Source organism: Pomacea canaliculata, linkage group LG3 (assembly GCF_003073045.1).
Source record: "Pomacea canaliculata isolate SZHN2017 linkage group LG3, ASM307304v1, whole genome shotgun sequence".
NCBI lineage: Eukaryota > Metazoa > Mollusca > Gastropoda > Architaenioglossa > Ampullariidae > Pomacea > Pomacea canaliculata.
Genome location: NC_037592.1, coordinates 20931611 through 20957757, shown reverse-complemented (window position 1 = coordinate 20957757; position 26147 = coordinate 20931611). Strand labels below are relative to the sequence as shown.

Sequence of the window (26147 nt, the reverse complement as noted above, 5' to 3'; positions counted from 1 at the left end):
TGATACACTGCAGCCAATTGCAGCAAGCTTGACTTCCGTGCCCACCACCAAGTTCGCTGGTGGGAAGGGCCGCCATCAACTACCACAGACTCACAGGCGGGAGCTCGCGAAGATGTGGACTCAAGATGTGCAGAACGAAGAACAACTATTGACATCATTATTTTGTCTTGAAAAAAGGGACTAAAAACCCAGTGATATTTTTTTTTTATGTTTTGTTTTTTTGTTCTAACCCAAATAAATCACAATTGAAAGTTCAAATGCTCACATCTTCAGCAGAAAAGGCCATCAAGTGTGTAGCAATGTAGAACTTGCTTTTCATCGCATTTTACCCATTTATGTGCAAGAGAATCTGTTAATGTCTTGAGATTTGCCTGTGGAAATTCACCACAAAATATACATTTTCAAAAAGTAAACCTACTGGGTCTAATAACCCTTTCATCACTGCTAAAACTCACTTGAGGATGGTTACTGCTCTAATGCCTTTTAGTTTCTGTTAAGACTGGACTAATTTGCTCCCTACCTTTCGCAGTACTTTCATCCTGATGGATGGTTTGTGGAGCAAGCAGTTCTAGTGAAGGACAGGAAACTATTTGATGCGCTAATACAGACCCACACAAAGGTCAGAGATTGTACAGATAAATCGTGCTTTTTGATGACATGCAGTCTGACAAGAGATGGATGTCTGACACTTTTTGGCAACTGTCCTCCTGAGGTACTCAGGCTGACATAGCCAAGGACAAATTATCTGCCACACGACAGCTTAATAAAAGTTAATAAAAAAATGAAATGAAAAATTGTGCAGGATACACCTTGAGACCAACTGTACATTGAACATTCCACATCATAAAGCACAAGAAGAAAGGGTTAACAAAGCCCAAGTTTATTCCAAGAAACATTGTAACCATAGCAATGCAATACACCCTTCATACAAGCTCCTCAAACCTCCTGTACTGGGCAGAACAGTACAAGCACATGCAAGCACACACACACGCAGATGCAAACCACGTATGCTTTCTGCACATACCCATGTTTTATTAACATTTATATATGTACAACAGCAATGTATACACAGGCTGTAGTGACATGAAGGCCAGTGACTTAATCTGTTTCTTGCAGTTACCATCGTTGGTTTTCAAGATTCTGCAAAGATTATAATGTAAAGATCCTAAAAATCCACAATGTTTAGCACTAGAAGGTATGGCTCCAGGTTGCAGATTTTTCTCAGTATGTGCACCATGCTAAATTCTCTGATGCTGACAAGACTATCAACTATTTTGGAAATAAAAATAAGACCAACATCTATTTTCCATAAGTTCTGCTGTACTCATCTCGAAATATGCTGTTCAGAAACAAATTAAGGCAGGCCTTCGGGTCAAAAACTTTGAAATATATGATATCTCTTGGCAAATCTGCTGTGCCAACAATAAACTCACATCAAAACTAAAAATATTGGCACCCAAACCAACTTTCAATCACTTGAAACTGTGGGTCTTAAAAGAGAAATCCCAGGTCAGGTAATAACAATACCTGGAGCAACCAAGAAGATGGAATACAAGTGGTGCAGGCACTTGCAGCATCACTGCAGGAGGCACTCAGACTGATGCAAGAACACATCACTGTTCAATCTCTCATGGGCATTAGCCAGTGGTCTGGTGCTTATCAAGTACACTTGCAAACAATAACCACATGCATGTCCTGCTACTGTGTGCCACACTGGGCAATACTTGTCACAACCATGGCTTTTCACCATGATTGTTTCTGTTCAAAAATCGCATCAGACAATCAGAGAAATTCCAACAACAACAGCATTCATCATATGGTCTCTGTGGCCAATGCACATTTCACTCAAATTAATAACCATACCAGCACATTTTTTTGTATGTTAATTATTGATTCAGATGTTAAAAGAAGGTTCCTGTTTTCCTCCTCTCCCTATATTTGGGCCACAGCATCACCAGTCTTTTGCTGAACTTGTCCTTTGGTCAATGTCACACAAATGAAAGCTGATAGTTATGGGCCTCATGCAGACCTGTCTTTCTCACAAAATCTGAAATAGCTTCTTTAGCTCCATCACCAACATCCAGTCTGTCTTGCTCATCTCTTTGCGGAAGTGCTCTTTCACTGCATCAATAGACTCTCGTGAGATCTGCATGATAATCATCAGTATCAGTAACATCACAGCAAACATTTCAAATGATCCATAAATATTATAAAAAACTAAAGGGACATTGAGAATACAGCAAATGTACATAAAAAAGTGCTAGTGAGTAATCACTTTCTCCCCCCCTCCACCCTTCAGCAATCATCAATAGAGAAGCCCCCTCATGTCAATATCAATGTCTATCATCATGGTGACATCAACAGATTTAATGAGACTAATGCACTAATAAGAATAGCCATTAGTCACCACCAAGGAAATATGTCATTAATCACTGGAACTTGTAATTACCACCATGGAACAATTAAAAAATTCATCTCCAGACAAAATGCAGATGGGTGATCAACAATCTATTACAACACTTTTTCAGAAGACTGGGTATAATAAAAAATATGAATTCCATAAATCATCCTTGCAGAAAATGAAGCAATATCCATGACGTTATTTGAAACATAGGTAAGCTTTTGGAACAAATGTAAGAATATTAGGCACTAAACATAAACATATTTCATCACGGTATTATGGACACGACAATGACAATGACAATGACGATGCTACATTAAACTTGGTACCTTCTCAAAGGAAAGGGAAATCCACTGAAATTTAGAAGTTAGTGCCTTGTAATGATTACATTATTTGAAAAACATTTTTGCTGAACACCGGTCAGTCTTGGAAGACCTAGTAGAGTGATCTACTGAGATTCAGGTAGGTAAAGACAAATAGATTCCATAAAAGGCACCACTTGGAGTCCTGGTGGTTTCTACGGTACTATATAGCCCACATGTTTGTAATGTTGGGAGAATGTAATCTTATGTGTAGCAACACTATACTGACTGCATTTCTGTGCTTTTTTTGCTAAACCTAGCTAATGTGTTCTTCTTTGCACATGGATAACAGTAGCTGGATATAACACATCAGTTACTATTATTCAATACAGACCACTAGCTGTCAAGCTGACAAAAGACCATTTTTAGATTTAAAAATTGTTGATTTATTGTGATAATCAAAACTATTTCACTACCCCTTTGTTTCTGAATTTCATTTGCTGAACTGGTCATGAACACAAGTTCTGGACTTCAAGTTTAGTTGATGCTGTAATGTGTTTAAGCAAAACCCAAGTTCTTAAGCTGGAGGGGGTATATGCATGTCTCGTCAAATCTTTTCCTCTTACACCCCCTTTTTTTCCCTTGCAGACATCCCTAAAGTGCCTATTAATCTTATAGACTCTGTTAAAGACTGGCCACACTTATGAATTCTCTACATTTCAATCTCCTCTAAGATTCATTTTGTTCCCCAAGCTATTCATACTCTCATCCTTTTCTGGCATATTACCATCTTGAATAAAAATCTTCATTTTTCTAAATCACTGCCCCACAGCTGTTTTAGTTATTATTTCAGTCATCAGTTGACCAATATTCAGATATGCAAATGAAAGATGGTAGCTGAATGGAATGGAGAGCTACTGCCATGATAATAGGTCACGAGGCAGAAAATTAGGAAAAAATTACAATATGAGCAAATGCAAAGTGGCAAATAATTAAACACTTAATTAGAATATATGATAGAATTCAAATATTACCTTCCATTATTATATCTGTCAAATTTATGTCAAAGTGAGAAACAAGCATCTGTCTCAAACATGACTTGATCTTGATCAACTGAATTATGCCTACTTTCAAATAAAACAAAATCGCCGACCGCTTGCCTAATTTAGCTCTTCAAGGGCAGAAATTTATAGCAAAATAATTCTTGAAGGAGCCAACAGAGTCTTCGCTGATTTATTCATTTATCTGTTCACAGTGTGATCTGTTTTGTGACACTAACCAGTTTACATTATGGTGTACAGAACAGTTGCCATGGTTGTCAAGACACTTGCTTTGTTGAAAGTGAAAAGTAATATAAGAATAATGCTGTTATCTGTAGAAACCAGCGAGATGCACAGAACGCTATTTGACTTCCAAAATGTGACTGACCTTGCTGATAAGGAGGTCTGTTTCCTCAAAGTGGCGGCCATACATCTTAGGGGCCTCTCCAGGTACCGGAACTATTTTAATGCACACCTCCTGACCCTGACGGCCAATCTCTACTGGCTTGTGGTTGAACTCTATGCTGGCCACACGACCAATCTCTACAAACTGATGGCAGAAGATATTTATAATTGTGTATATCCATCTTTTTCAAATTGTACCCAAATCCTTAGTACATTTATTAGATAACACTCTGATGACTTTTAAAAATAATCAAAACATGTGCCAACTATTTCTGCAGCTAAAATATTTGAAATGTACAAGAGGGATCCACAGTGAAACGTGAGAGAAAACGTGGCGACAACTTAATGCACACTCCACACATCACTGCTTTACATGCAATATTTACATGCATGCTGTCTATGCCTATCAAACGCATAAACTTTTTAAAATGAAACAAAACTGCCTGACAGTTTAGCTCTTTACAAGAGAAACCTATCTAAATTCACGATAGATGAAAATATAGGAGAAAAAAGCATTCAGCTCACTTCTTTACTTGGCACACAAAGAGGTGTACCCTCCTTGAGAAATCCAGCTTCAACTTGGACACCAATAACAATTGGGTCACGTGAGTTGAAGATAAACTGAGGAAGAATGCGCAGCTTGCAGGGAAAGACAGCAATGTGTCGGAACTCCTCTTGCCTTTTCTTTATAAGTTCCTCTCGATAGGCAGTGAATTTGTCAAAAAGATGGTAGATGATATCTGCAGTGAAGATCTTCACCCCTAAGTGGTCTGCCAGTTCCTGTGCTTCTCGCTCTACACGTACGTCGAAGGCAAGGATTACTGCATACCTGTGACCAACCAGCACAAGAGGTAAATGATAACTGGCACCTGTGACCACCTCACATCAATGACAAGCATGCAATTATTCAGCACATGCACAGTACATATTTAGTGGTGGTTAAAATAGCAGCTCAGTTAGCAACTCAGTTGCCTTTACCAAGACCTAAAAATGTAGAGATATAGGTGTGAAAAGATCATTGTTAAGTGATAAACTGTCACAATGGTAAATTAAAAAAAAAAAAAGCAGGAGAAAAGTTAGTATTATCTGCTTTTCCGATGGTAAATGCTAAAATCCAGAGAGACGAAAATTGTGGCAGCAAGCAATAGAGAACTTCGTGCTAACAGCAAAGGCAACAGTATTTGGTTGACATTTTAAATCAGGATTTCAGATAATGGCATGTGTTAAATCATGTAGATTAAATATTACATCGTGAATATGAAAGTCAGTGAAAGCATACAAGCGTCAATGTTCACAGTGTAAGCTCGAAAATCTTAGCCAGGCATGGGGAAAAGTAGTGTAAACGATACATTGCAGCATCAGGCACTGATCAAAAAATAACAGTTGGCAGAAAGAGTCTTATATGTGTGAAAATTAGCGCTGTTGCAAGAAAAAAGGTAAATATCCACAAAGCTGTCATGCAATAATTTTTTATTACATGAATAAACCCTTGCAGAAACAAAGTTTTACCACCTGCCTTTAAATTTCAATGTGATGTGATTGCCAAATCGTCATCATTAAAAAAAAAAAAAAAAAAAAAAGCACCAAGTAAGAAATAGTATTTTTATTAGTTTTTACAAACAACCCACATATACACAAATCCAAGAGCAGGGAAACACAATTTTCCTAGATTAAGAAGAGCCTGTCTTTATATCACATGTGTACAAAAAGAAATAAATTAGCTAATAAATGTTACTTTCAATTACTTATTTATTAAAAACCCTTACAATTATTAAATCAGGCTTGTGGTTGTGCTGATTAATGATGTTATTTATGTGTAAGTTACTACACATATATGGTTTAAATAACAACTTTATTCTCTCAAATATCTCCACCGCTCACTTGAAAAGAAAGATGACTAAGCAGCCAATAAATTTCTGCCAGTGCACATCTAAGTTGGAAAGCCAGACTTTCACACATTAAGCAGGCTGTCTTGTTTTGCTTTGTTTATGCTACCCACGATCTAAAATTACTTCAGCAAGAGCAGGGAGCCATGAAAGGGATTTTGTCAGATTCAGTCAGAACTTCTCTTTGATTCAAATCGCTCTTTATCCATGTCAATAAACTTGAAATTGTGTAACCCATAACAGACACTCACTGTGAAAGAATGCTATATGCTAAGCCTGACCACCTTTTCTGATTTTCGCATGATTTTCACACTGATTGGAATGAAAGACCATCATAAATGAAGCACTTAACTTCTGATCAATTCTGTGCATAATAGGTCAATATTGGATTAAAATAGTTTCTGCCATTCAGTTCTCTACAGGATGACTATATGCTCAGTGACATGCTGACTTTAAATGTTTTGTTTGGCTTAATCACCTTGCATGAATATAAACATTTTTATTTGGACACAAGCACACAGATGAACAAATATGTCTACACAAAACAGACCAAAAGTATTACTAACTGTGGGTCATGTTCCAACATGATGGAAGCCTTCATAATATCCTTCTTGTGCACAGGTCCAATGTTAATGCCAGCATACTGCAAACAAAAGTATAACTATAAACACCCCAGAATCCAGCCTGTCTCTATCCATGCCTTATGATCTATGCAACACAACAAATCTCTTGTATTATGTTCAGCATAAATTTTTAGTATTGTATACACTACACAGTTGTACAGAATTTGATACTGTATGGCATTCATGTTGTGAAATCATGTTTTGCACATTTCACTTGCCTTCACTTTGGATGTGCGCAGGAATTCCAGAAGTGCCTCAAGGGAACCTAGGGTAGATGCCTGAACAAAGACGCCTCGATCTGACAGACGAATAGATTTCAGAGCGTCCTCCAGAGCCTTCTCTACCTCTTGCTGCAAAACAGACATTATCATAGCCTTTGGCAGACAAACTAATTCCTTATGACTTAAACACATTCACATACTGTCTTAATTAATCATGTGCAATGATGTTTGCATCAGTGTGTTTGAGAAATAATGGGAAAGATCTGCTGACGCCACAGGCAAATCATTGTAACCATGACTGGCCGCATCAATAAATGCAGGGCTTCTGCTTACGCAAAAAATTGCGTACAGTACGCATTAAAAGTTCGGAGGACCCCTTCAATTTTCGTCAATGGGGTCCCCTTCAAATTTGGGCGAAGAACAGGGACCCCTTAATTTAGCCTTAGCAGAAGCCCTGATAAATGTGTCATCTGTCACATTTTCTGCACAATCATTATTAATGCCATCAAGATGCTTGTGTGTTAAAACTTACAGATATATCACAATTTTACTTCCAACACTTATGAGCGGCACTTTAATAATACCTGGCACATCTATATCCAAGATATGCATCATTCAAAACATGTTCTAGGAAATAAAGCCAACAACTGCTCAACTGGTAAAAGTAAAAGGTAGTAACTAACCCTTGTTGTCATTAAAGAGCGAGGTGTTAGAGACCACACTTATACTGTACCATCTTGTTTATGTAAGGGAGGTGGGTTTTTTTTGCCTTCCCTTCACCATTAAGTAGGCCAGATACCTATTTGACAGCTGGGTCAAGTGGGGAAAGTTGGTTAACCAGTGGGTAATTATAATCAGCTAGTGTGCACCCTTCCAGCCTTGACACTGATGCTTTAATTATTTGCCTATTTACTTCTCTCTATAGGGACTTTGGAGCCAAAGGTGGTGATGGAGCAGAAGCTCACTGGTTTGAGACCCATTCAGGGTGGCTAGAAGAGAGGGTTCGATACTGAACCATTTATGTTCATTGCCCCTATTACCGTAGGACTCTCTATTTTCTTTTCCTATACTCAAGTGATAATAAGGTTTCATGTTTACCTTGTAATCTAGTTACAGGACAGTAAATGGATTATTCAGTATGGCATTATAGGCAACACAATGAAAATTACCTTGTAGTATTCTATTTCATCCTGGTCATGGGATATATACAAGGGGAGACCTGCCAGAGCTTTCTCCAGATCCTTTGCAATGATCTTGACACCCTGAGCTGCCAGCACCTCCTTGTGATGTTCATACTGGTTCTGAACAACAAAAAAAAAAAATCGAGCACAACATTTTAGTAATGTTCAAAAGCATATCTCTTTAGTAACTGGTTCTGATACGTACATCTTAAGAACATTTTAAGAAAGATCTGAATGCTCTTATCTCCTCTCCTTGTGCAAAAATTCCCCCAAACAACTCCCCTACCAAAACCTATATATGCTGCCTTATATACACTTCTAGTGCTTAGTATCAATTCACCTGACAGTAGGTTTACCTTCTCTGTACTTCATGCATGTACTGAGATTGCAATACCTATAAATAACTGTAAGATTTCTCTATCTTTTTTCAAGAATAAAAATTCACTTCCTTTAGCTATTATTAGTTCTGCGCCAACTGTTAAAAAATATCTAGACCAATCATAATCAAGAATCCTCTCCCCACTACATTTGAAACTCACTTTAACACGTAACTCCTTCATGGGCTGGGGCATCAAAAGGCCTCGAATTGGTGTAACAATGGGTCCTTCTGTACCTGCCAGTATCATTGTTGCTCCTTCACACAATCGGCCATTCACTAAAACCACATCAATTGTTGTTCCCAGGCCAGGCAGTGCTTTGACCTGAAAAAAAAACCAACCCAGTATAGGCCGACGTAAATATAACACTACTACTTTTATACAAGCAGCCACAGTTCAAGTAATGTTGAAGATTCACAAATATTATATAATGTGTTATGCTTGGGTGGAACTCTCAAAACCCCTCTCCCTCAAACTGGTTTTTCCTGATGTACCATGATTCAATTATGCATTTTCTTAAAGTGTATATTCATGATAAAAAACTTAAATTGATCCCTTACTAAATGAAATGCTAAATTTATCACACGAACAAAGATAATTGCAGATTGCAAAGTGTTAATATGCTGAATCAAAAAATCTTTTTTTTTAAATTAGCACCTAATTCCTCTTAAAACTGCCAGTAAGAAATTTTAATATTTAGTCAATAATTATTAGCTTAATTTCACTATATAATCTGCTATTATTCTGCAAAGGAAATTATGCCTGAGCTCAGAGTGATTATATAAAAGCAACAACTGGCCAACATTTCTCACATCCAGTAAACGAAACATAAGCAGAAATCATCAAGAGGGAAAAAGCTGTCTTGAATGAAGCATATGAAATATAAATCTGTAGTTAATAACCCATAATATTTGGTATCTTTGTGTCAAAAAGTTAACATTTCTGTCAAATGTACTTTAAATTTTAAACTGTGCCACCATGACAGTTGCAGGTTGAACCCCCAGTTCCTAAGACCTCTGACTGGCAAAAAATGTACTGATAAATCCACAATTTCTATATTTCCCTCACAAGTATTGTGTTGATAACTAAAAAAACAACTGATATAAAATGTAATTCTGCTCTTGTGTTAAGCTTTCTGAGTACTCAAAAACAGCCAACTAGCATATTGCAAATCAATCTCCAACAGAACACAGCTTGTTTTTTCTAAAACAGATAGCCCTTTCCAGCTTCAAATGGAAAGTGAGGAAGAAAGAATAGAATACCTGAAGCAGAATATTTGACAGACAAAATTCCAGCTGGCTTCATTTTAAACACTTCTAAGAAACAGATATCCATGATTAGACAGAAGACTTGCAAGCATTTTTAAATCTGATATACTTCCTCCAAAGCTACCAAAATTCTCTGTGTGGCAGAAACTTCAAACAAAGCTTACAGATATTTTTATTACCCAAACATTCTTCATCATGAGACAACTGCCTACTGAGTTTGGTAACACCTATATAATCATTACCTGGACATTTTACTTTATCACACAACAGTCAACTGTCAAAGAAGCAGGTATGACTCACCTCCATCACAGTTGCTTGCATTTCTTCACTATATGCTAGTCGCTTAGCTAGCAAGCTTTGTGTTAGTTCACAGATAAGAGCCACCAGATTCCCCATGCCGTCTCCACTGTGTGCTGATGTAGGTACAAGGGAAACATATTCTTTGACATTCTTGTTCTCATAAAACAGAGCAGCATTTAGCCCCTGCACACAGGACATAGGGAGACTGTTGCAGATGTTTGAAGCATAATATTTAAGACAATAATTTCTGAGTAAAAAAAGCCACTACAGTAGCACTTAGTTACTCAGTCCTCAGTATTCAAGATAAATTAAACTTGATTGGTACCCTACAGACTTAAGAATGTGTGAGTTATATCTGAATGCAGTATATAACAATACCCACTTAACTCCCACATTCTACTGTTTAGTTTCCTGCAATAGCATGACTCTAAAATTGAAAAATAGAATCTTCCTATTTTAGTATTTGCTATCAAACCCATTTTGCTGTTTGAATAACATTAAATAGAATGTAAACAAAACTACCCAGCCAATTCCCGGTACACAACACTACTATCATTCATTCCTTAGTACACAATACAATATGGTACAGTGTGTATTTTGAATTGCTCTTTAAAAATACCTCCTGGGCAAGCTGGGTGATGACAGAACGTGCTCGTTCATCAAACTCAGATTTTGTGTGTGGTGTCTGTCGTTTGATTGTGTTGTAAACATCAGCTTGTGGATTGCTCTTCCACTGGTAAAGTCGATCAATCTGTTGGACAATAATATGGTTAATTCATCAGTGAATAACTAACTAGCAGGTGTAAGGTTAATCAGTTGTAAACATAAAGTGAACCTTTTGGGAAGGACATGGCCGCCAACAAAACAAGCAGGCATATCAAGATTCATGTTTATATACTAAACTTGGTTTGCTAAATATTAATTCAGGACAAAATATTTTGAAGTGTGCATGTATCCACAGAAAGTTTAATAAATATACAGTGCACCTCATGCAGTAGTTGTCACCTAGGCATGAAATAATCATCAAATGCTTTCTGGAGTGGAAATACAAAAAAAAGTGTGCTAATAAAGAGACTGGTACAATCAGATGAAAAAGACTGGGACAATCTGATCAAATGAAGATTTAAAAAAAGTTACCTTGTTAAGAGCAACAACAAATGGCGTCTTGCGCTGCTTGAGTAAATTGATTGACTCAATGGTCTGTGGTTCTAAGCCATGCATAATATCAATGACCAAAACAGCAATGTCACACAGAGAAGAGCCACGTGATCTCAAGTTGCTGCACACAAACACAAAGATAAATGTACAGGACAGAAAAGGTTATACTCGAAAAGAAAATTTTGAATTTCCCAATGGATGTGAGCTAAAAGCACTGCACATGAATGATACAAACAAACTGACAGTCAACCAAACAAGAAACATGATCATCAGCAAACACATGACACCAACACTAACCCTGACAAAACCATGAAGAGCACAGTTAGCGAACTATGGAGTGGAGCAGTACTCTTGACTATGAAAATATTTCTGCAATACACACACATATGATAAAAAGACATCCCTATTTTCTGGGAGAGGGGAGGAGGGGAAGGAAGTGAAATGCAGAAAAATGCTAAAATTAGAATACAGCTTACTTAAGCAATGTAACAGACAAATGTTCTGTGACTAAAATATGGATGTCACCTGTGCAATTTTTTTTTAAAAAAAAAAACTATTTTGAAAATGTCAAATTTAGGACACGGAACTTATGTTCTCTAGTCATTTCCTCTGTAGTTATAATAAAAAGTATCACATGCTTAGCACTTTGTTTTAGTAAAATACTTCTCAATGCCAATTCACTAAAAGCCCCATTTATTAAATGTAGATTACTAAACTACCACGACATTTCTCCATATGCTGAATTCTGCCTACCTGAAGGATTCGTGTCCAGGTGTGTCAATGATAAGCAGTCCTGGGAGCTTTAGGTCTTGCTTCATAAACTGTGAGTGCCAGAAGCATTCAATGGTTACAGATGTATGACTTTATAAGATATTAAGAAAACAGAACAGTTGATTCCATTCAGAAATGGTAAGTTTCTGAAAGTTAAAAAGATATTTTGCCAAATGTGGGAGCAAGTTTCAACTCTGACCCTTGCAGTCACACTTAGTTATTTTCTGACTGTACCAGGAAACATTTCTGTGATCAAATGATCCTAGATTATTTTTTCATCAACTCCTTAAGACCTCCAATGTGCAAAATGATGTGAGGAGAAGCCTATAAGTAGCCCCGAACCCCACTCTCATTTACTCCTACCTCCTAGAGAAAAGGGTTTGAAAGACTTTCTTTAAAATTGAAAAGTTGATGCGATAATTGTTTTGCTTGTGTAGAAAAAGAAGTATATAATGCATCAGCTGTTTGTACATCTTAAGACTCCTGGCTTGTACTGCTTTGTTATTATCGTTACTATTAACAGGCAAGTTAAAGTATTTTATGTATTTTGATGGTTGTGATCAAAACTGGTTATTTTAATGAACTAATGACAAAGTACACTGACAATGCAGGATCTGTGAGGAATGTACTAAGGCTGGTAAGGCAGGAGAAAAACTGTCCACATGAAAACTAGGGATGCAATTGGCTGCGACCAATTAAAAAAAAAAGTGAAACCTCCTGAAAGCACTGACACTTTTGATGCAGTTTAATTGCTTTTCGTGCAAATATTAACCATTCAAATGCTAGAGTGTTTTAGTCTGTTCACTAAAGAGCAGCAAGCAAGCCTGACTATCTCTACTTACAGCAGAATAATTTACTGTTGACTTGGAAAGTTTGTGACTGCTCTGCATTCCCTTAATCTATCTCTCTTTGACCAGTAAAGTCAACAATTTCAACAGATGTCTCTCTAGGTCATTAATGTATCCGACTCACCTCCTTGCACATCTTAGTCTTTTCGAGAATAGCATCTTTTGGTACATTGGTTGCACCAATCTGCTGGGTTATACCCCTGCTTCTCCTTCCTGGACATTTGTTCGCCTCAGCTGGAACATAACATATAAATGGGTTAAAGATGATAATGAATAAAATTATTAATTCTATGAAGAAATTTGTGGTTATCTTTTACATAAAGGCACAATCTAACTGACAGTTTGAATTTTTGCAAAAATGTGGGAATAACACAACATTGCCATGGCCTATTCCACACACTGACTGCTGCAAGCCATACCTTGTCCAGAATCTTAGTCTTGCCAGTGTCCACATGACCCAGAACACACACTACAGGTGCACGCAGTACCTCTGTTGTTCTCTTCTTCTCAGCAGCTTCATGACGTTTCTGCAATAAAATTTTACTGTAATCTTTCAAGGACTAATGGAGTGTGCATTTGTTTGTTAACAATTGGGTACAGCTCAGTGAAAAATTCTTTTTCCCGAAAACTGAGTGAATACCACTACTCCCCCTCCCAACCTCTATTTTGTTCTTGAAATAAATGTTTAAAGATAAATGCCCATAGAAATTCCTATGTGTAGAAAGTGGTCAAAATTGTGACACCACAGAACCCCTTCATTCACACATGATCCCAGCTCTACCACTGGCTGAGGTCTTCACACTTTGCATATCGATAATCAAATTTTGCTGCACACGAAAGACTACAGATTAACGAACAGACAATATAAGAAATATAAACATCATTGAGACACCCCGTACTTCAAAGAACCAGGTGAATATATGGCGCCTACAGCTACCATAGACTGGTAGGATTGGAATCAATTTAAAACTGCCAGAGACCAAGATTCATTCTGATGTCTTTGTTGTTGACTTCTTTTCTGTGCATGGAGATGTCTGAGATATTCAATATGTTCTACTTCCACTTCTTAACATTATTTGCAAGCACAAGATCATCGTTGCCAATTTAGTTTATAGGCTCAGAACTGTTAAACTCTGCCAAAGAGGAATTATGACCTCCCTTACTAACAAGGAGGAACTATGGAAAAGCTAAGTGACAATAATCATATTCTCCGGCTTGCATTCTCTGCATTTGTACACCATCACTGTATTAATTCAAACGAATTTGTTTATTCCAACAATGTAGAAATCTGGTCAGTTCTTTTTGTTTAAAAAAGGCAAGATTATGTACAAGCAATGTGTCATTTACATGACCTTGTACACTCTGGATACAAGTATCACAATCTAAGGCCACAAAAGGTTATAGCTTGCTATTAACCAGTTTACTGTCTTACCCTGACTTTTTCTTTGCCACGCTCAGCAGGAGTCCGGTCATCATCAGACTCAGTTTCTGAGCTTTCTTCTTCAGTTTCAGATTCTTCTTCAGATTCATCTTCCGCCCCTTCGGACTCCTCGTTATTTTCTTCTGGTGGAGCTGTGCTTTGCCTTGCATCCACTGCTTCTGAAACTACTGCATCCTCAGGCTTCTCTCCTTTGAAAGGAAAGACACAACCTAGGCAATAAGTTCCAAGCACAGCTTCTCTTCTGCCAAGTGCCAAATTAAATCCAATTTAATGGATGCACTAATTAACATCAGAACTGGCTAAAATGTTTAACAGAGATGACATCCCAAAAGCCTTAGTTTCTACTCGTGCAACACAAGCATTTAATAATAACCAAAAATCTATTGATGGAAGCCATTTTCCTGGGACTGAAGACTTTCTGTGACCTATATGTCACCAAAGCATATAAATGCATATATATGAGCACTGCTATTTGTTATGAACCTTAGATCATAATGAAAACAACAGCTTCAACAGTTTTGGCTTTCAATAAGGCTCTGACACCCTACTCATAGGACACCAGGAACCCCTACTTGCAAGAGTCAAGCAGTGTAAGGTGGTCTGGTTTGGTCATGTGACTTGGCACAACACTGTTGAAGATTGTCCTTCAAGGTATGTTGAAGGGCAGCTGATACTGCAGTGGCCAGAAGAAAGAGCTGGTGTATGAATGTGAAGGAGTGGATGAATCATCTTGTGCAGGACCTGCTCTCCTAAATCCAAGACAGGCATGAGTACTGGGTCTTGTCAGCTGCCAGATCTATCCACATGCTCTCTCCTAGGATGTGATATAATCATTCAGCTTCATCTGCAGCACACTCCTCTCTGCTTCACTGACAACCAGAGGAACTGACTGCCGTCTTTATCAGCGGAATTATGTTTGTTTCCTCATATAAGGATCCAAGAAGCTGAATTGCAGCAATAATTTGTTGGTTAAGGGCTTTTTTGGGGGGGGGCGAGGGGAACGTATCTAATTCACATTTTGTAGCACTTCAATGCTTTGACAATAAATCTGCTAAACCCATTTCCGCAAGAGACACAATGCGACATCTATTCCCATTTCCATATTGTATCGTTTATGATAGTCTTTTCACTTTTACAATTCCTAACTTCTAATCCTTCTTTCCTCAGTCACAGTTTTACTTTGTGTTCCAATTCTGCCCTGAGATTTGTTCTCTCAGGATGAAAATCCGTACCCATTCTTAAATTGGTAATAGGGTCCAAGGGTTTTTCAAATAATCAATAACATAAACCTCAAAGGGACTTTCCTTTCAACAGTAATTAAAACTCAAAGATACTTCAACAGCAGCAAAAAAAAATATCCTTTTTGAATTCTACATCATAAAGTAGTCAAAGCTTAAAACCGTTCCTAAAAGGCAATGTGTTTTAAACACTCATAAAACCATGAAGCTGTTAACATTTTAATTTTTAGTGACTACAGTCAATATGTTTAAAAACAAATGTAAGAGTAACAATTATATATATAATTTTAACCATGCCATATGATTACTGCATGTAATTACCCGTTTCCTCCTCTTCTTCTGAACTGTCTTCCTCTTGACTCTCTTCATCCCAAGCATCTTTTACTTCTATTGCTTCGTTCTCTTCTTGATCATGTTTGACGTCAGTTACAACAGACTCCTCTAGCTTGTCTAACTTATTCTCCTCACTTACAGGAGAGCTAATTTCCAAAGTCTTCTCTTCGGATGGTGACAGTGGCTTTGCAGCATCATCTGTACAAGGCAACAAAGCTAAAGAATACAAGAATTTATCACAGACTGAAATCATAAGACACTGTTAAAGCTAAAAAAAAGTACATGTTCAGTCCTGAAAAAGTTAAATCTGCCTTATGAAAACAGAAATCAAGATAAAAGAATGTTTGAATAACTCATAAACACCTATGCAACTGATACGTACCCTAATATACAATGTCTAAAATTATGATGGCATATTTGCTGACGAAAATCATAACAGGCAAATCTATCAATATAAGGTTGTGACAATGGCAAACTCACAGAACCTTTCATCTTATTGACAAATAACAGACTCTTTACCTTTGGGTTGTGTTTCTTTCTTCTTCTTGGTGTAGAGAGGCTTCTTTTTAGCTACTTCTTCTTTAGTGGGAATTCCAACACCTGCACAGTATCAGCATGATCAATCTATAACTTCTGACTGCAAAATTTTTTTTTTTATATTAACATGGAGAATTCACAAGGACATATACTTCTAGAATGGTGTTAAGTTCTTTTGAAGTGTTAGGTGTGAGCTTAAAAGAACCTGAACATTCTAATACATGAATTCTGTTTTAGGAACAGCCTCTATTTCAAGCTTGCAATTGTTTTTAATAAGTCATCTGGTTCATAAATGTTTGACCAGACAGACCAGTATATCATGAGTCTTTCAAGAACTATAAACAGGACTGCAATGAAGAGTACTCAGGTCACTCTACTTCTAAAGCTGGCCACCTACACAAATATGCAATGATTATTCTTCTCAGGTGAGGAGACAGACCTTGAAAAATGATCTCTTTCATAGTCAATACCATCTCTCCATTACAAAGGAAAACCATCATGTCTTTAATCCTTATACATTAGCTTACGTTAATGTTTTAGTATCTTGTCTCATTTTTACATTTAATCTATGACTGCAATCTTCATATAGAAAGAGTTGCATCAAAAACACAAAAATCTTTATCAGCTGACAAAATAAAGGAACAGCTTAAATGTAGACTAAGCTTTATGTCTTTTTAGGGGTTAGGGTCTCATCTCTGGAACAGCCAGCCCAAGTCACATTATTACTCATTTCCCCAACAAGAGAGAAGGAAAAAAAAAAGACATCTGGTTTAAGTTATCTTTGCTTCTTTTGTAAAATTGTCACAGACTTTAAAGCAAAGTTAAAAAGTCACAACAGCAATTAAATGCTAATATCATCAGACCTCACTGTCTGGATAAGTTTTGACACCATGTCTACTGACAATTGCAATGGCATTAACTTTATTAACTTCAAGAGTATTAACTAGAAAGTCCTAAAAATGTATCTATAAAAATCTCTCTACTGCATTACTGCAACAGTGAAGATGCTATTACAACCCTGACCTTGTTCCTTCATTATCTCCAACATCTGATTGAGACGCATGCGGTCTTGTTTTTGTTTTTCAGTAAGGAATCGTCCTTCTTTTTTTGCACGCTCCTCACGTTCCTTTTTCTTAAGTTTTTTTTTAAGGCGTCGCTTCTTCTTCCAACCGTTTCTGTGGAAAGAGATTTCTTTCATACGGAATATGTAGGTGCTAGAAAATTCCATTTGAAAAATGACAAAACATGCAAAATGTTCTTTTCAATATATATGGTTTTGTTCCTTAAACTACCAATGCCAATAGGATAGCTGAACTACAGGGTAACTGATTTTTTTTCTGTCACAGTGGAGGATGATTTGTAAAGGCTTATTAAGTGCAAGAGGATTATTTACTCAGAAGTTTCTTGTAGTGAATTTAACACATTTGTTAAAAAAACCAATTGTGTTATACTAATAAATGGCACAACCCTAACCATTTTAATGCTGGCTTAATTTGAAAAAGTTAGCAGTTACAGTGGTTTTAAATCCTTTTTAAACACACTGTTTTACAAAATAGAATTTAGATTGCTTCCTGTTAAAAAAAATTAAGTTTCAATCAAGGGTAAAACAATAGTGATATCTTGTAGATATTAGATTTAGAATTTTCGAGTCATGCCTGGCCTTAGAAAAGGATTTTGGAATCAACTATGCAAAGGGCATGACCACAAACACAGATTTTAAGATAACAAGAACAAGAAAAGGGTGGCAGGGACAGTATTTCTCCTAAAAGACATACAACCTGGGCTGACAAACCTGTTCTTCCAATTTCTGGATTCTTTCTTGTTCCAGCCTTTCTGCCTCTTCCTCCTCTCGCCGCTTCCTTTCTTCTTCCTCCTTTACTTTTGCCAGATGTTCTTTGATTGCTGCCACCTGTCATCGAGGTAAAGCATGGTGAACTTAAAGCATTAAAAGCTTATTTGTTTTAAAAGCTTATATAAAAGGTGCTCTTGTAATTAGCTTTAAACAGAAATTATCTTTATGTACATGACATAGTATATTCTGTAAACGCTCACTCTTTTATTTGTCTTGGGTTTCTCATCTTTCTCGCCTTTTTTCTTTTTCTTCTTTTTTCCTTCCTTTTCCCCCTCTTCTTCACTGTCTACCTCTGCCATTGCTGTAGACAATAATATCTTAAAGGGATTGATACAAACAGGAAAGATGATAAATTAGGCATAATAAACAATTATGCGTTTGTTTTATGAAATGGGAAGCTACATAACTTGGATATACAAAAAGGCAAGTATACTTTTGCAACTCAATAAGCGTATTTCTAAAAAAACATAAAAACTATTGATTTAATAGACAAAATAATAGGATAACAATTTGAAAAAGACAGATGTCACATCGTTTAAGCCAAGGGAAGTAACTTGTAGATAAATGATTTAGCTTTTAAATGCAGCATTTATTTCTCATGTCACTAGCTTTTAGAATGAGGTGTAGAGGGGTGGTGGTTTAAAGCCACATTGGTGCAATTTCACCAAGTTAATCTGACCTTTATCGCCTTCATTCTGCTCTGTATCCACAGTGGTTGTGCCCTCTTGCTTGCTAGACTTCGCTTTATCGTCTGCTGTAACTGCATCTTTCTTTTGCTGCTTCTGCTTTTGCTGTCGAAAAATTCAAAAAGATGGCTTACAACCTTATCCTTTTTGCAAGAAATCCAAGCCTTTTTCCCTGATATGAGAACAAGTATAAAATTTCTTGAAACCTGAATTTGAAAACTTTAAGTAAGCTACCGTTCTTATAACAGTTTGGCCTTATTCTTAAATGCAAGGCAATACATAACTCTAAGAACAGATGTCAATCTTTGAAACACACCCTTATGTATTGTTTATTCATGATCTTAAAAAGAAAAAAAAAAGCTATGTAGTCTCTTTTAAAGAGGAAATATCTGCACAAAATCTACAAAACAGCAAAGACTTCAGTACAGTAAGACCTCTACATACAAGTGAATCAATATACAAGTATACTGAGATATGAGCCAAAAATTACTTACAAGTGGAAATTTGATATATGAGCAAAGTCATTTATATGTTGTAGTGTAAATACAACATACTCTTTGTTATATTATTGTGCTATTAACATTTTAATATACAGTCCTGTATATTATACTGTATTTACAAATATACTTACATATGAATTGTGGTGTTGTAGGAGGGTTGAAACGGATTAATCCTATTTTATATGGGGAAAAGTGGTTTTAATATGCGAGTTTTTTTTACATGCGAGCTCGGTTTCGAACAGATTAAACTTGCATATAGAGGTACTACTGTTATGAATTAAGCAATACTTACTTGTAATTTCTTTAGGCGTTCTCTCTCCTTCTTTTCTTTCTTCTTCTGTGCAGCAGTTTTCACTGTTCCTCCATCTTCGTCTTCTTCTTCGTCTCCCTCAAGTGCCCCTGTTTCATCTTCCTTTACCTCCTTTTTTCCTGTTTTTTTTTTCTTCTTCTTACTGTCCTCATCAGACTCAAAGTCATCAATTGTAACAACCTTTGGATCCAATTTCTTGACCTCTATGGCCACCGTTTGAGGCTCATCTTGAGGAGTCTCCTGCTCCACTTCTTTTGTGTCCTTTTGTTTTCCTTTCTTTCCCTTTTTTTTCTCACTAGGCTCATTTAGTTCTGCCAAAATTGCATCAACATCTTCCTCTTCTGCTGTTTTGGTCTTGTCTTTTCCTTTCTTCTTTTTTTTCTCTTTCTTTCCGTGGCTGGCATCCGTGTTTCCAACACTCTCCAAAACCACTTCCCCTCCCTAATGGATTTAAAAGACAAAAATGCTAGTCCATATACACACCTAATTATTCAATATAAAACAATGATTACACCACTTTTTGTTTAAATAAGCTCAAGTGTCAAGAGAAGAATACACTGATTTTTATTTGTTCACCCCCAGAAAATTGAAAAAAAAAAAAAAAACCCTTTAATGTACAAAGAGCGGTTCACTTATGCAACTTACTTATACATAGTATAAATGATTGCAGAAGAAAATGAAATTTTTACTGTTTATTCTTTTTCTTCGAGATCTACCAGCTATAATGACCATATTGATAACAGGCTACAATTGATCTATAACCTGTGAGCTAGAATGTGCCTGACACGCACGGCACTCCACTGGTTAGGTGAGCAACTGGTCACCTAACATACCAAATTTTCTGCACATTAAGAAGGCCTTAACATCATGTCATCTATCATGTCAAGTCTCACACATATATATACACACACACGTGCAAAGACACACACTTCCTGCTGGTGGAAAGTAATCACACAAAAATCACTTCTTTTGTTTCAAATTTAAGGATCCTCAGGAATCACAAGACTTTTTCTTAATCAGTTGAACAGAATATGGTTGTGCTCTGTATGATTGAAAGAATCATGTATTTTGTGAGAATAAACAATTCCCAGCACTAAAATTAGCTGCAGTGCAGTGGCTATTTGCCATGTGTGATATCATGTGTTTTGGTGGTTTGGTCGGTATTTGTGCTCTCGTTCACAAGCATTTGCATATATATGTATCTTGAATTAGATCAGAAAAGACACATCAAAATTTCTGTTTCTCTAATAAAATTCTAAGTTCTAAAGTTTAATAAAAGATACAAGATATTCGTCAACTTTGAAGTGGCATAACTTTACACAAATGATGACAGTCGCAAACATTGATATCCACAGGTCCACTGAACTGAACCATAAAGGAGACTACTTCAAATCTCATTAATATACAGTTTAGACTACTTACATCCTCCTGCCAAATCTCTACCTTCTCACCTCTTCCCCCTACAAATAATATCACAAATTGCACACCAACCTTGGCCTTTTCATCTTCACTTTCTTTCCCATCATCATTATCAACAACTTCATCTTCATTCCCAACATCCATCAGTCCCAGCAACTGAAAGCGAGCCACAGCTGGTGATTCCATCTCATTAGCATCTTCTTCTGCCCTCTTCTTCTCCTTCTTCTGTAAAGGTCATGGATGCAAAATAAGGCAACATATTTTGTACACAAATAGAGGCAAAAATACCAGCATTTATAGAGATCAAACACATAGAAAACAAGGACTCAACTATACAATGAACAAGCATCAGCAGTAATCTGATTTGCACAAGAAAGGTACTAGCATACATAGGACAGATAATAATGGTACAGAACTGTTTAGTAAATACTTCTTTCATTAATCATTTAAGAAAACCAGATGTTCTAAAGAAACTAAACTTCACAAAAGACGTTGACTCCTCCAGTTTTTTCCGCTGTTCATTTACTTACAAATAAAAAATAAATTAACATTTTTGTCATCTAATACTTGGTTCAGCACATTTGGCCAGAAGTAATAAATTAAACTTACTGTAGTTTCTTGCTTACTTTTTCATTTTTTTGCTTGTTTCAGATTTAAGTTTTCTGCCATACCCTCTGCATGTGCAACAACACTCTTTATTGGGAATTACTAAAATGCCATTCAGCTAGGTAAGTATCAAGATATTATGCTCATGCTGGGTAACTTAACTTGCTGGTTCCCTAGCCAAGTTAAGGGAAATTGTATCTATAAAAAAAAAATGGTAATATTACTGATTCTGTTTATAAAGTTGATCAAAGATTCACATTTACAGGACTAGCAACCATAATGTGGTGTGGATAAATATCATGTTCCCAAATGAACTGTACAGTAATGTTATGACAGACATTACAGGGTATAACTGAACCAAAGTCTTACTTTTTTTTTAGAAACCACGTGAACCTCCTCCTCTTCTAATGCCTCCTTACTGTCCTTGTTCATCTCAAGGGACATGGCAGCAATTTCAGCCTCTATGTCTTCTCTGCAGCACCAGCAAAAGATTAAAAAAGATCATTCCTATGAGCTCTCACAGGTCACTATCTCAAAATCTACTTTGTGTAGTTAAATTATATCAGTGCACAGAAAATGTCCTTTTCCTTCATTTGAAGCCACCACTAACATCTTATTAATAGGTAAAATACATTATTCAAAAATAAACAAGCTCTGGAGCAATAAATGAAACAGTCTTTGACTGCAGATGAAAGAACTTTTCCTGCAAAAGTTAGAAATGATCCATGCAGATCTGCATAGACATCAACCACACATAAAAGCATACACAATCACCACACTTTGCTTTATTTGTAAGATAGTGAAGCTGATGGCTTGAAAGAATATAACAGTTGGCTTTAGCGAGTATGTTTTTAGACAAACACTCAGTACTAACAACAGCACTGCTGGTTTATTTAGTTAATGAAATCTTCAGAGCTATCGCTTAATGAGAATTTCTCCAAAACTATAAAACGAACACCTGACATTTATCTGCCACAAAGAGAAACACTTATTTTAAACTCTTGAAGACCTTTTTTCTTGTTGTGTGGAAAGATGAACTGTTAATGTTAATTGTTTCATGTCAGAATTTCTTCTATATAAAATGCTTATTATAGGCAAATAGAGAAAATTGAGGGTAAATCTGTGGGAAATTCGTTCTGTCACAAAGTGTGGCAAGAGGCAAGTTAACAGTGCCAAACTGTAATATGATAAAAATAAAAGGTATCCTAAAGGGGAAACATCTGAACTCTCATTTTATGGAAGATAAAGTGCTATTGATCAGACAAGTAAATTAAAAATGACCACTATGTCTGACATTCATAAGATGATTTAAATCTAAAGGACCTCACTGTCAGAAAGGACTTACAGGTCATCATCTTTTCGACTTTTCTTGCCCTTTTTCATTTTCTTGGTTGCTGCTTGATTTGTCAAATCAGATTCATTGTCACCCATTTTAGTGCCTGCTCCAGTGCTGCTGCTTAACTCCTCATCACTCCTGTGAGGCAAACAGAAAATATAATATCCAGTATTGGGTGAAAATATTATATGAAGATGTTTATTTTTGTACAACATTAAATTATTTCCAAGAAAAAAAAATCCAGCAGCTAACAAGTTGGATGCAGATTTGTTTATATGTGGTGCTGGTCAACATATTTTCCTAACTTACAACACATTTTTGAAGCATGCACATTTTTATTGTTTAAGCACCCACCAAGAATTTACAAAGCTTAAAAAGGTTTCACAGTTCACAGCAGTTTTTTTTATGGGGGAATAAATGGGAAAGAAAGTATAAGTAACAAGAAGACCAGAAGTGTCAAATTTTAAATGATAGTCCAAAAACTGCGAAAAAAGTGATATTCTCTTATCGCTAGAGAAATATTCTTTTGTTATTACACATAACAGAATCTCTACAGGTTCTGTATAAAAAACATTGGTTGAAATCACAAATTATGATGAAATGACCAGTGACCCATGTGGAATGGTTCTGATAAGGTAATAGTGGGGGAACAATCATTAGTCCGATCTGAGAATAGACCAGACAGTACAAAAACAAAAAAACCCAAACAAAAAAGATCAACTCACTACTAACAGTAATTTACTACATGGTAAAGAAAATGAATGCTTAGATGTTTTACTTTGTTTTGTTTAAAAGGGCATATCAAGAGAGTTTCATCAACTTCCATTGGGCCATTTATTCTGTGTAGCTGCATACAGATTGAGGCTGTCCTTCATTGTTTCAGCCTTGTGGCTTCTGAATGCTGTGTGTGGATGAATGTAGATCATATATAAGCCTGGACCATAATTGTATGAGTCTATTTTGAGCAGATATGAATGTGTTGTGATTTTGTTGTTGTGCTTCCACAGAGCTACACTTAATTGCCCTGTGAGATAAATAAAGTCTTATCTTAAAATTGCCCAGGTAAGGTCACGCTTGACATTAATGTGTTAAACAACTATGTTCTAGTTTCAAACTTATCTTTTCTCTCTAAGATAATGGAGAAAGTAGTTTTGATGCTAACTTACAAGAGCACCACCTCCTTTTTCAGTCTCACAGAATATAGACTTTTTCACAATATTTAAACTGATCATCAAAGTAACCACTGACAGTGGTGATGTTTCTTCCTTAACTTTGCTTAACCTATCTGCTGCATGAGACACTCTCAACCACTCTCAGCTGTACCGACTGAGCGTCGCTGCTATTTGCACAGCAGACACCCGTATTGGTGACATAAAATATTTGATGGTACAAAACAAACTGAAACTCAATGATTATAAAATAGAAATCCTTCTATTCTTGAGAAGAAGCAATCAATCATCGTTCGTCAGTCTGCCAAACATGCCAAGGTGGGAGAAACCTACATTGCCTTTACAATGTCCATCAGGAATCTGGGATTCACTGTCACTGCTTACATGAAACTAGATAGACAAATTACAGCTGTCCATCAGTCTGACTATTATGAGCTATGTCAGATCAGCGTCATCCACCATATTCTCTCTACAAAGCTGCCAGCACTCTTGTCTGGTGTTTGTTCTATCTAGTCTTGATTATTGTTAACTACTTCTCACAGGCTGCCCCACATACCTCATTCATAAACTTCAGAAAGTACAGAACTCGGCTTCATGTCTGGTGATTAAAGCTAGGTAACAGGACCATGTCATTGCTCTCTTTCATTCTCAGTCCTACCCAACTGTTCTTACATTCAGTACAAGCTATCTGCATTGTGTTTTAATTTCTTTGCATGTTCCTACCCTACTTACCTACCAAATTATTTAAACATGTACTAAAAACACATCTCTTCCATAAGCATTACTCCTAATAACAGTCTACATAATTCTAGTCCAAACACTCTAATCTTTTCTTTCAATTTTTTCATCTATTGACTAGTCTGCCTACTCTTCTTCCTCCACAATTTATGAAACTCAATCCTTACTGTTTGTTACCCAATTTGTCTTGGCGTCATCGAAATTGGTCTTTCATTAATCAGTACTGCAATTTATCCTTTCATTTTTCGTATGCTATGTCTAGTTTTATCTCAAGTGCTGACAGTATGCTCCTTCATGACTGAGTATACAATATCTAAGTTTAGTTTAGTTAGTCAGTTTATTCCATGTTGCTCCTTTGAGGAGCGTAGGGCATGTGATATATAAACCACATGTTCATTATTACTGTAAATGGTGCAACACATAGGTGATGCAATATGATGCAAGATCTACCTCATGTAAGGTCTAGATATCTAAGAAAAGATGATCATAAGATCAGGCTATTATGTTAATTTAAAACAAATTATTATGACTTATTATCAATGGACGATTTATTAATATGACTTAGACCTGGGCCCAAACATAATTCAAATAAATGAAAATCTAATCCTTGTCATCCTGAAATAAACTGTTCTTTTAAACATTTTAGCAAAAGATATTATTACATTTTCTACAGTGTCTACACACAATATCTGCTGTATGGATGGAACAGACTACACGATTTTTACCAAATTTTGGTAAACTTTTCAGTTGTTCATGTGCACCATAGTATAATTATGGCATATGCAGTACGCAGGACAATCACTTTTAGGATCATGTTACGATTTATTGTGATTCAAAGTATTATGCTTACAATGTGTAGTGTTCGCTATATTCTACTTTACAATCACAGCAATCGAAGTGGCAGCATGGCCTTTTTCATTCGTGAAGTAGACGAATATTTACTTACAGGTCATCTTGATCTTGTCCCTTCTTTCCTTTTTTGGGCTTTCCCATGGTGAAATTCACTTATCTTTGAACAAAAGTAACTTGTTAAAAATGAGGAGAGAAGCGAAATGACTCAAGTTTAACGTTAGTTTTTTCTCTTTTCCCCTTCCTCTCTGTTGTTGCCTATCAACTTTTCGGTATCTACCATCTGGAAGCGAAAATGTGTGCATGCAACAGCTTTTCCGGTAAGAGTGCATGATGGGACAGCGGTCATTAC

The 26147-nt window shown here is 36.4% G+C and overlaps 1 protein-coding gene across 1 annotated transcript; it reads right to left on the bottom strand.

The window, feature by feature from the left end:
• Window positions 1-861: 861 nt before the first annotated feature.
• LOC112558544 (eukaryotic translation initiation factor 5B-like) lies at window positions 862-26106 on the bottom strand. Its single transcript, XM_025229043.1, is given in 27 exon segments — window positions 862-2146; window positions 4132-4293; window positions 4674-4977; window positions 6601-6677; window positions 6876-7007; window positions 8048-8179; window positions 8599-8760; window positions 10005-10187; window positions 10624-10755; window positions 11142-11283; window positions 11916-11983; window positions 12906-12982; window positions 12985-13015; window positions 13201-13308; window positions 14214-14410; window positions 15782-15991; window positions 16313-16393; window positions 17354-17486; window positions 17488-17505; window positions 18123-18239; window positions 18383-18483; window positions 18862-18973; window positions 19661-20119; window positions 21170-21322; window positions 22073-22175; window positions 23049-23177; window positions 25893-26106. Coding segments are annotated over 27 exon segments (3678 nt in total). The 5' UTR covers window positions 25940-26106; the 3' UTR covers window positions 862-2038.
• Window positions 26107-26147: the final 41 nt, after the last annotated feature.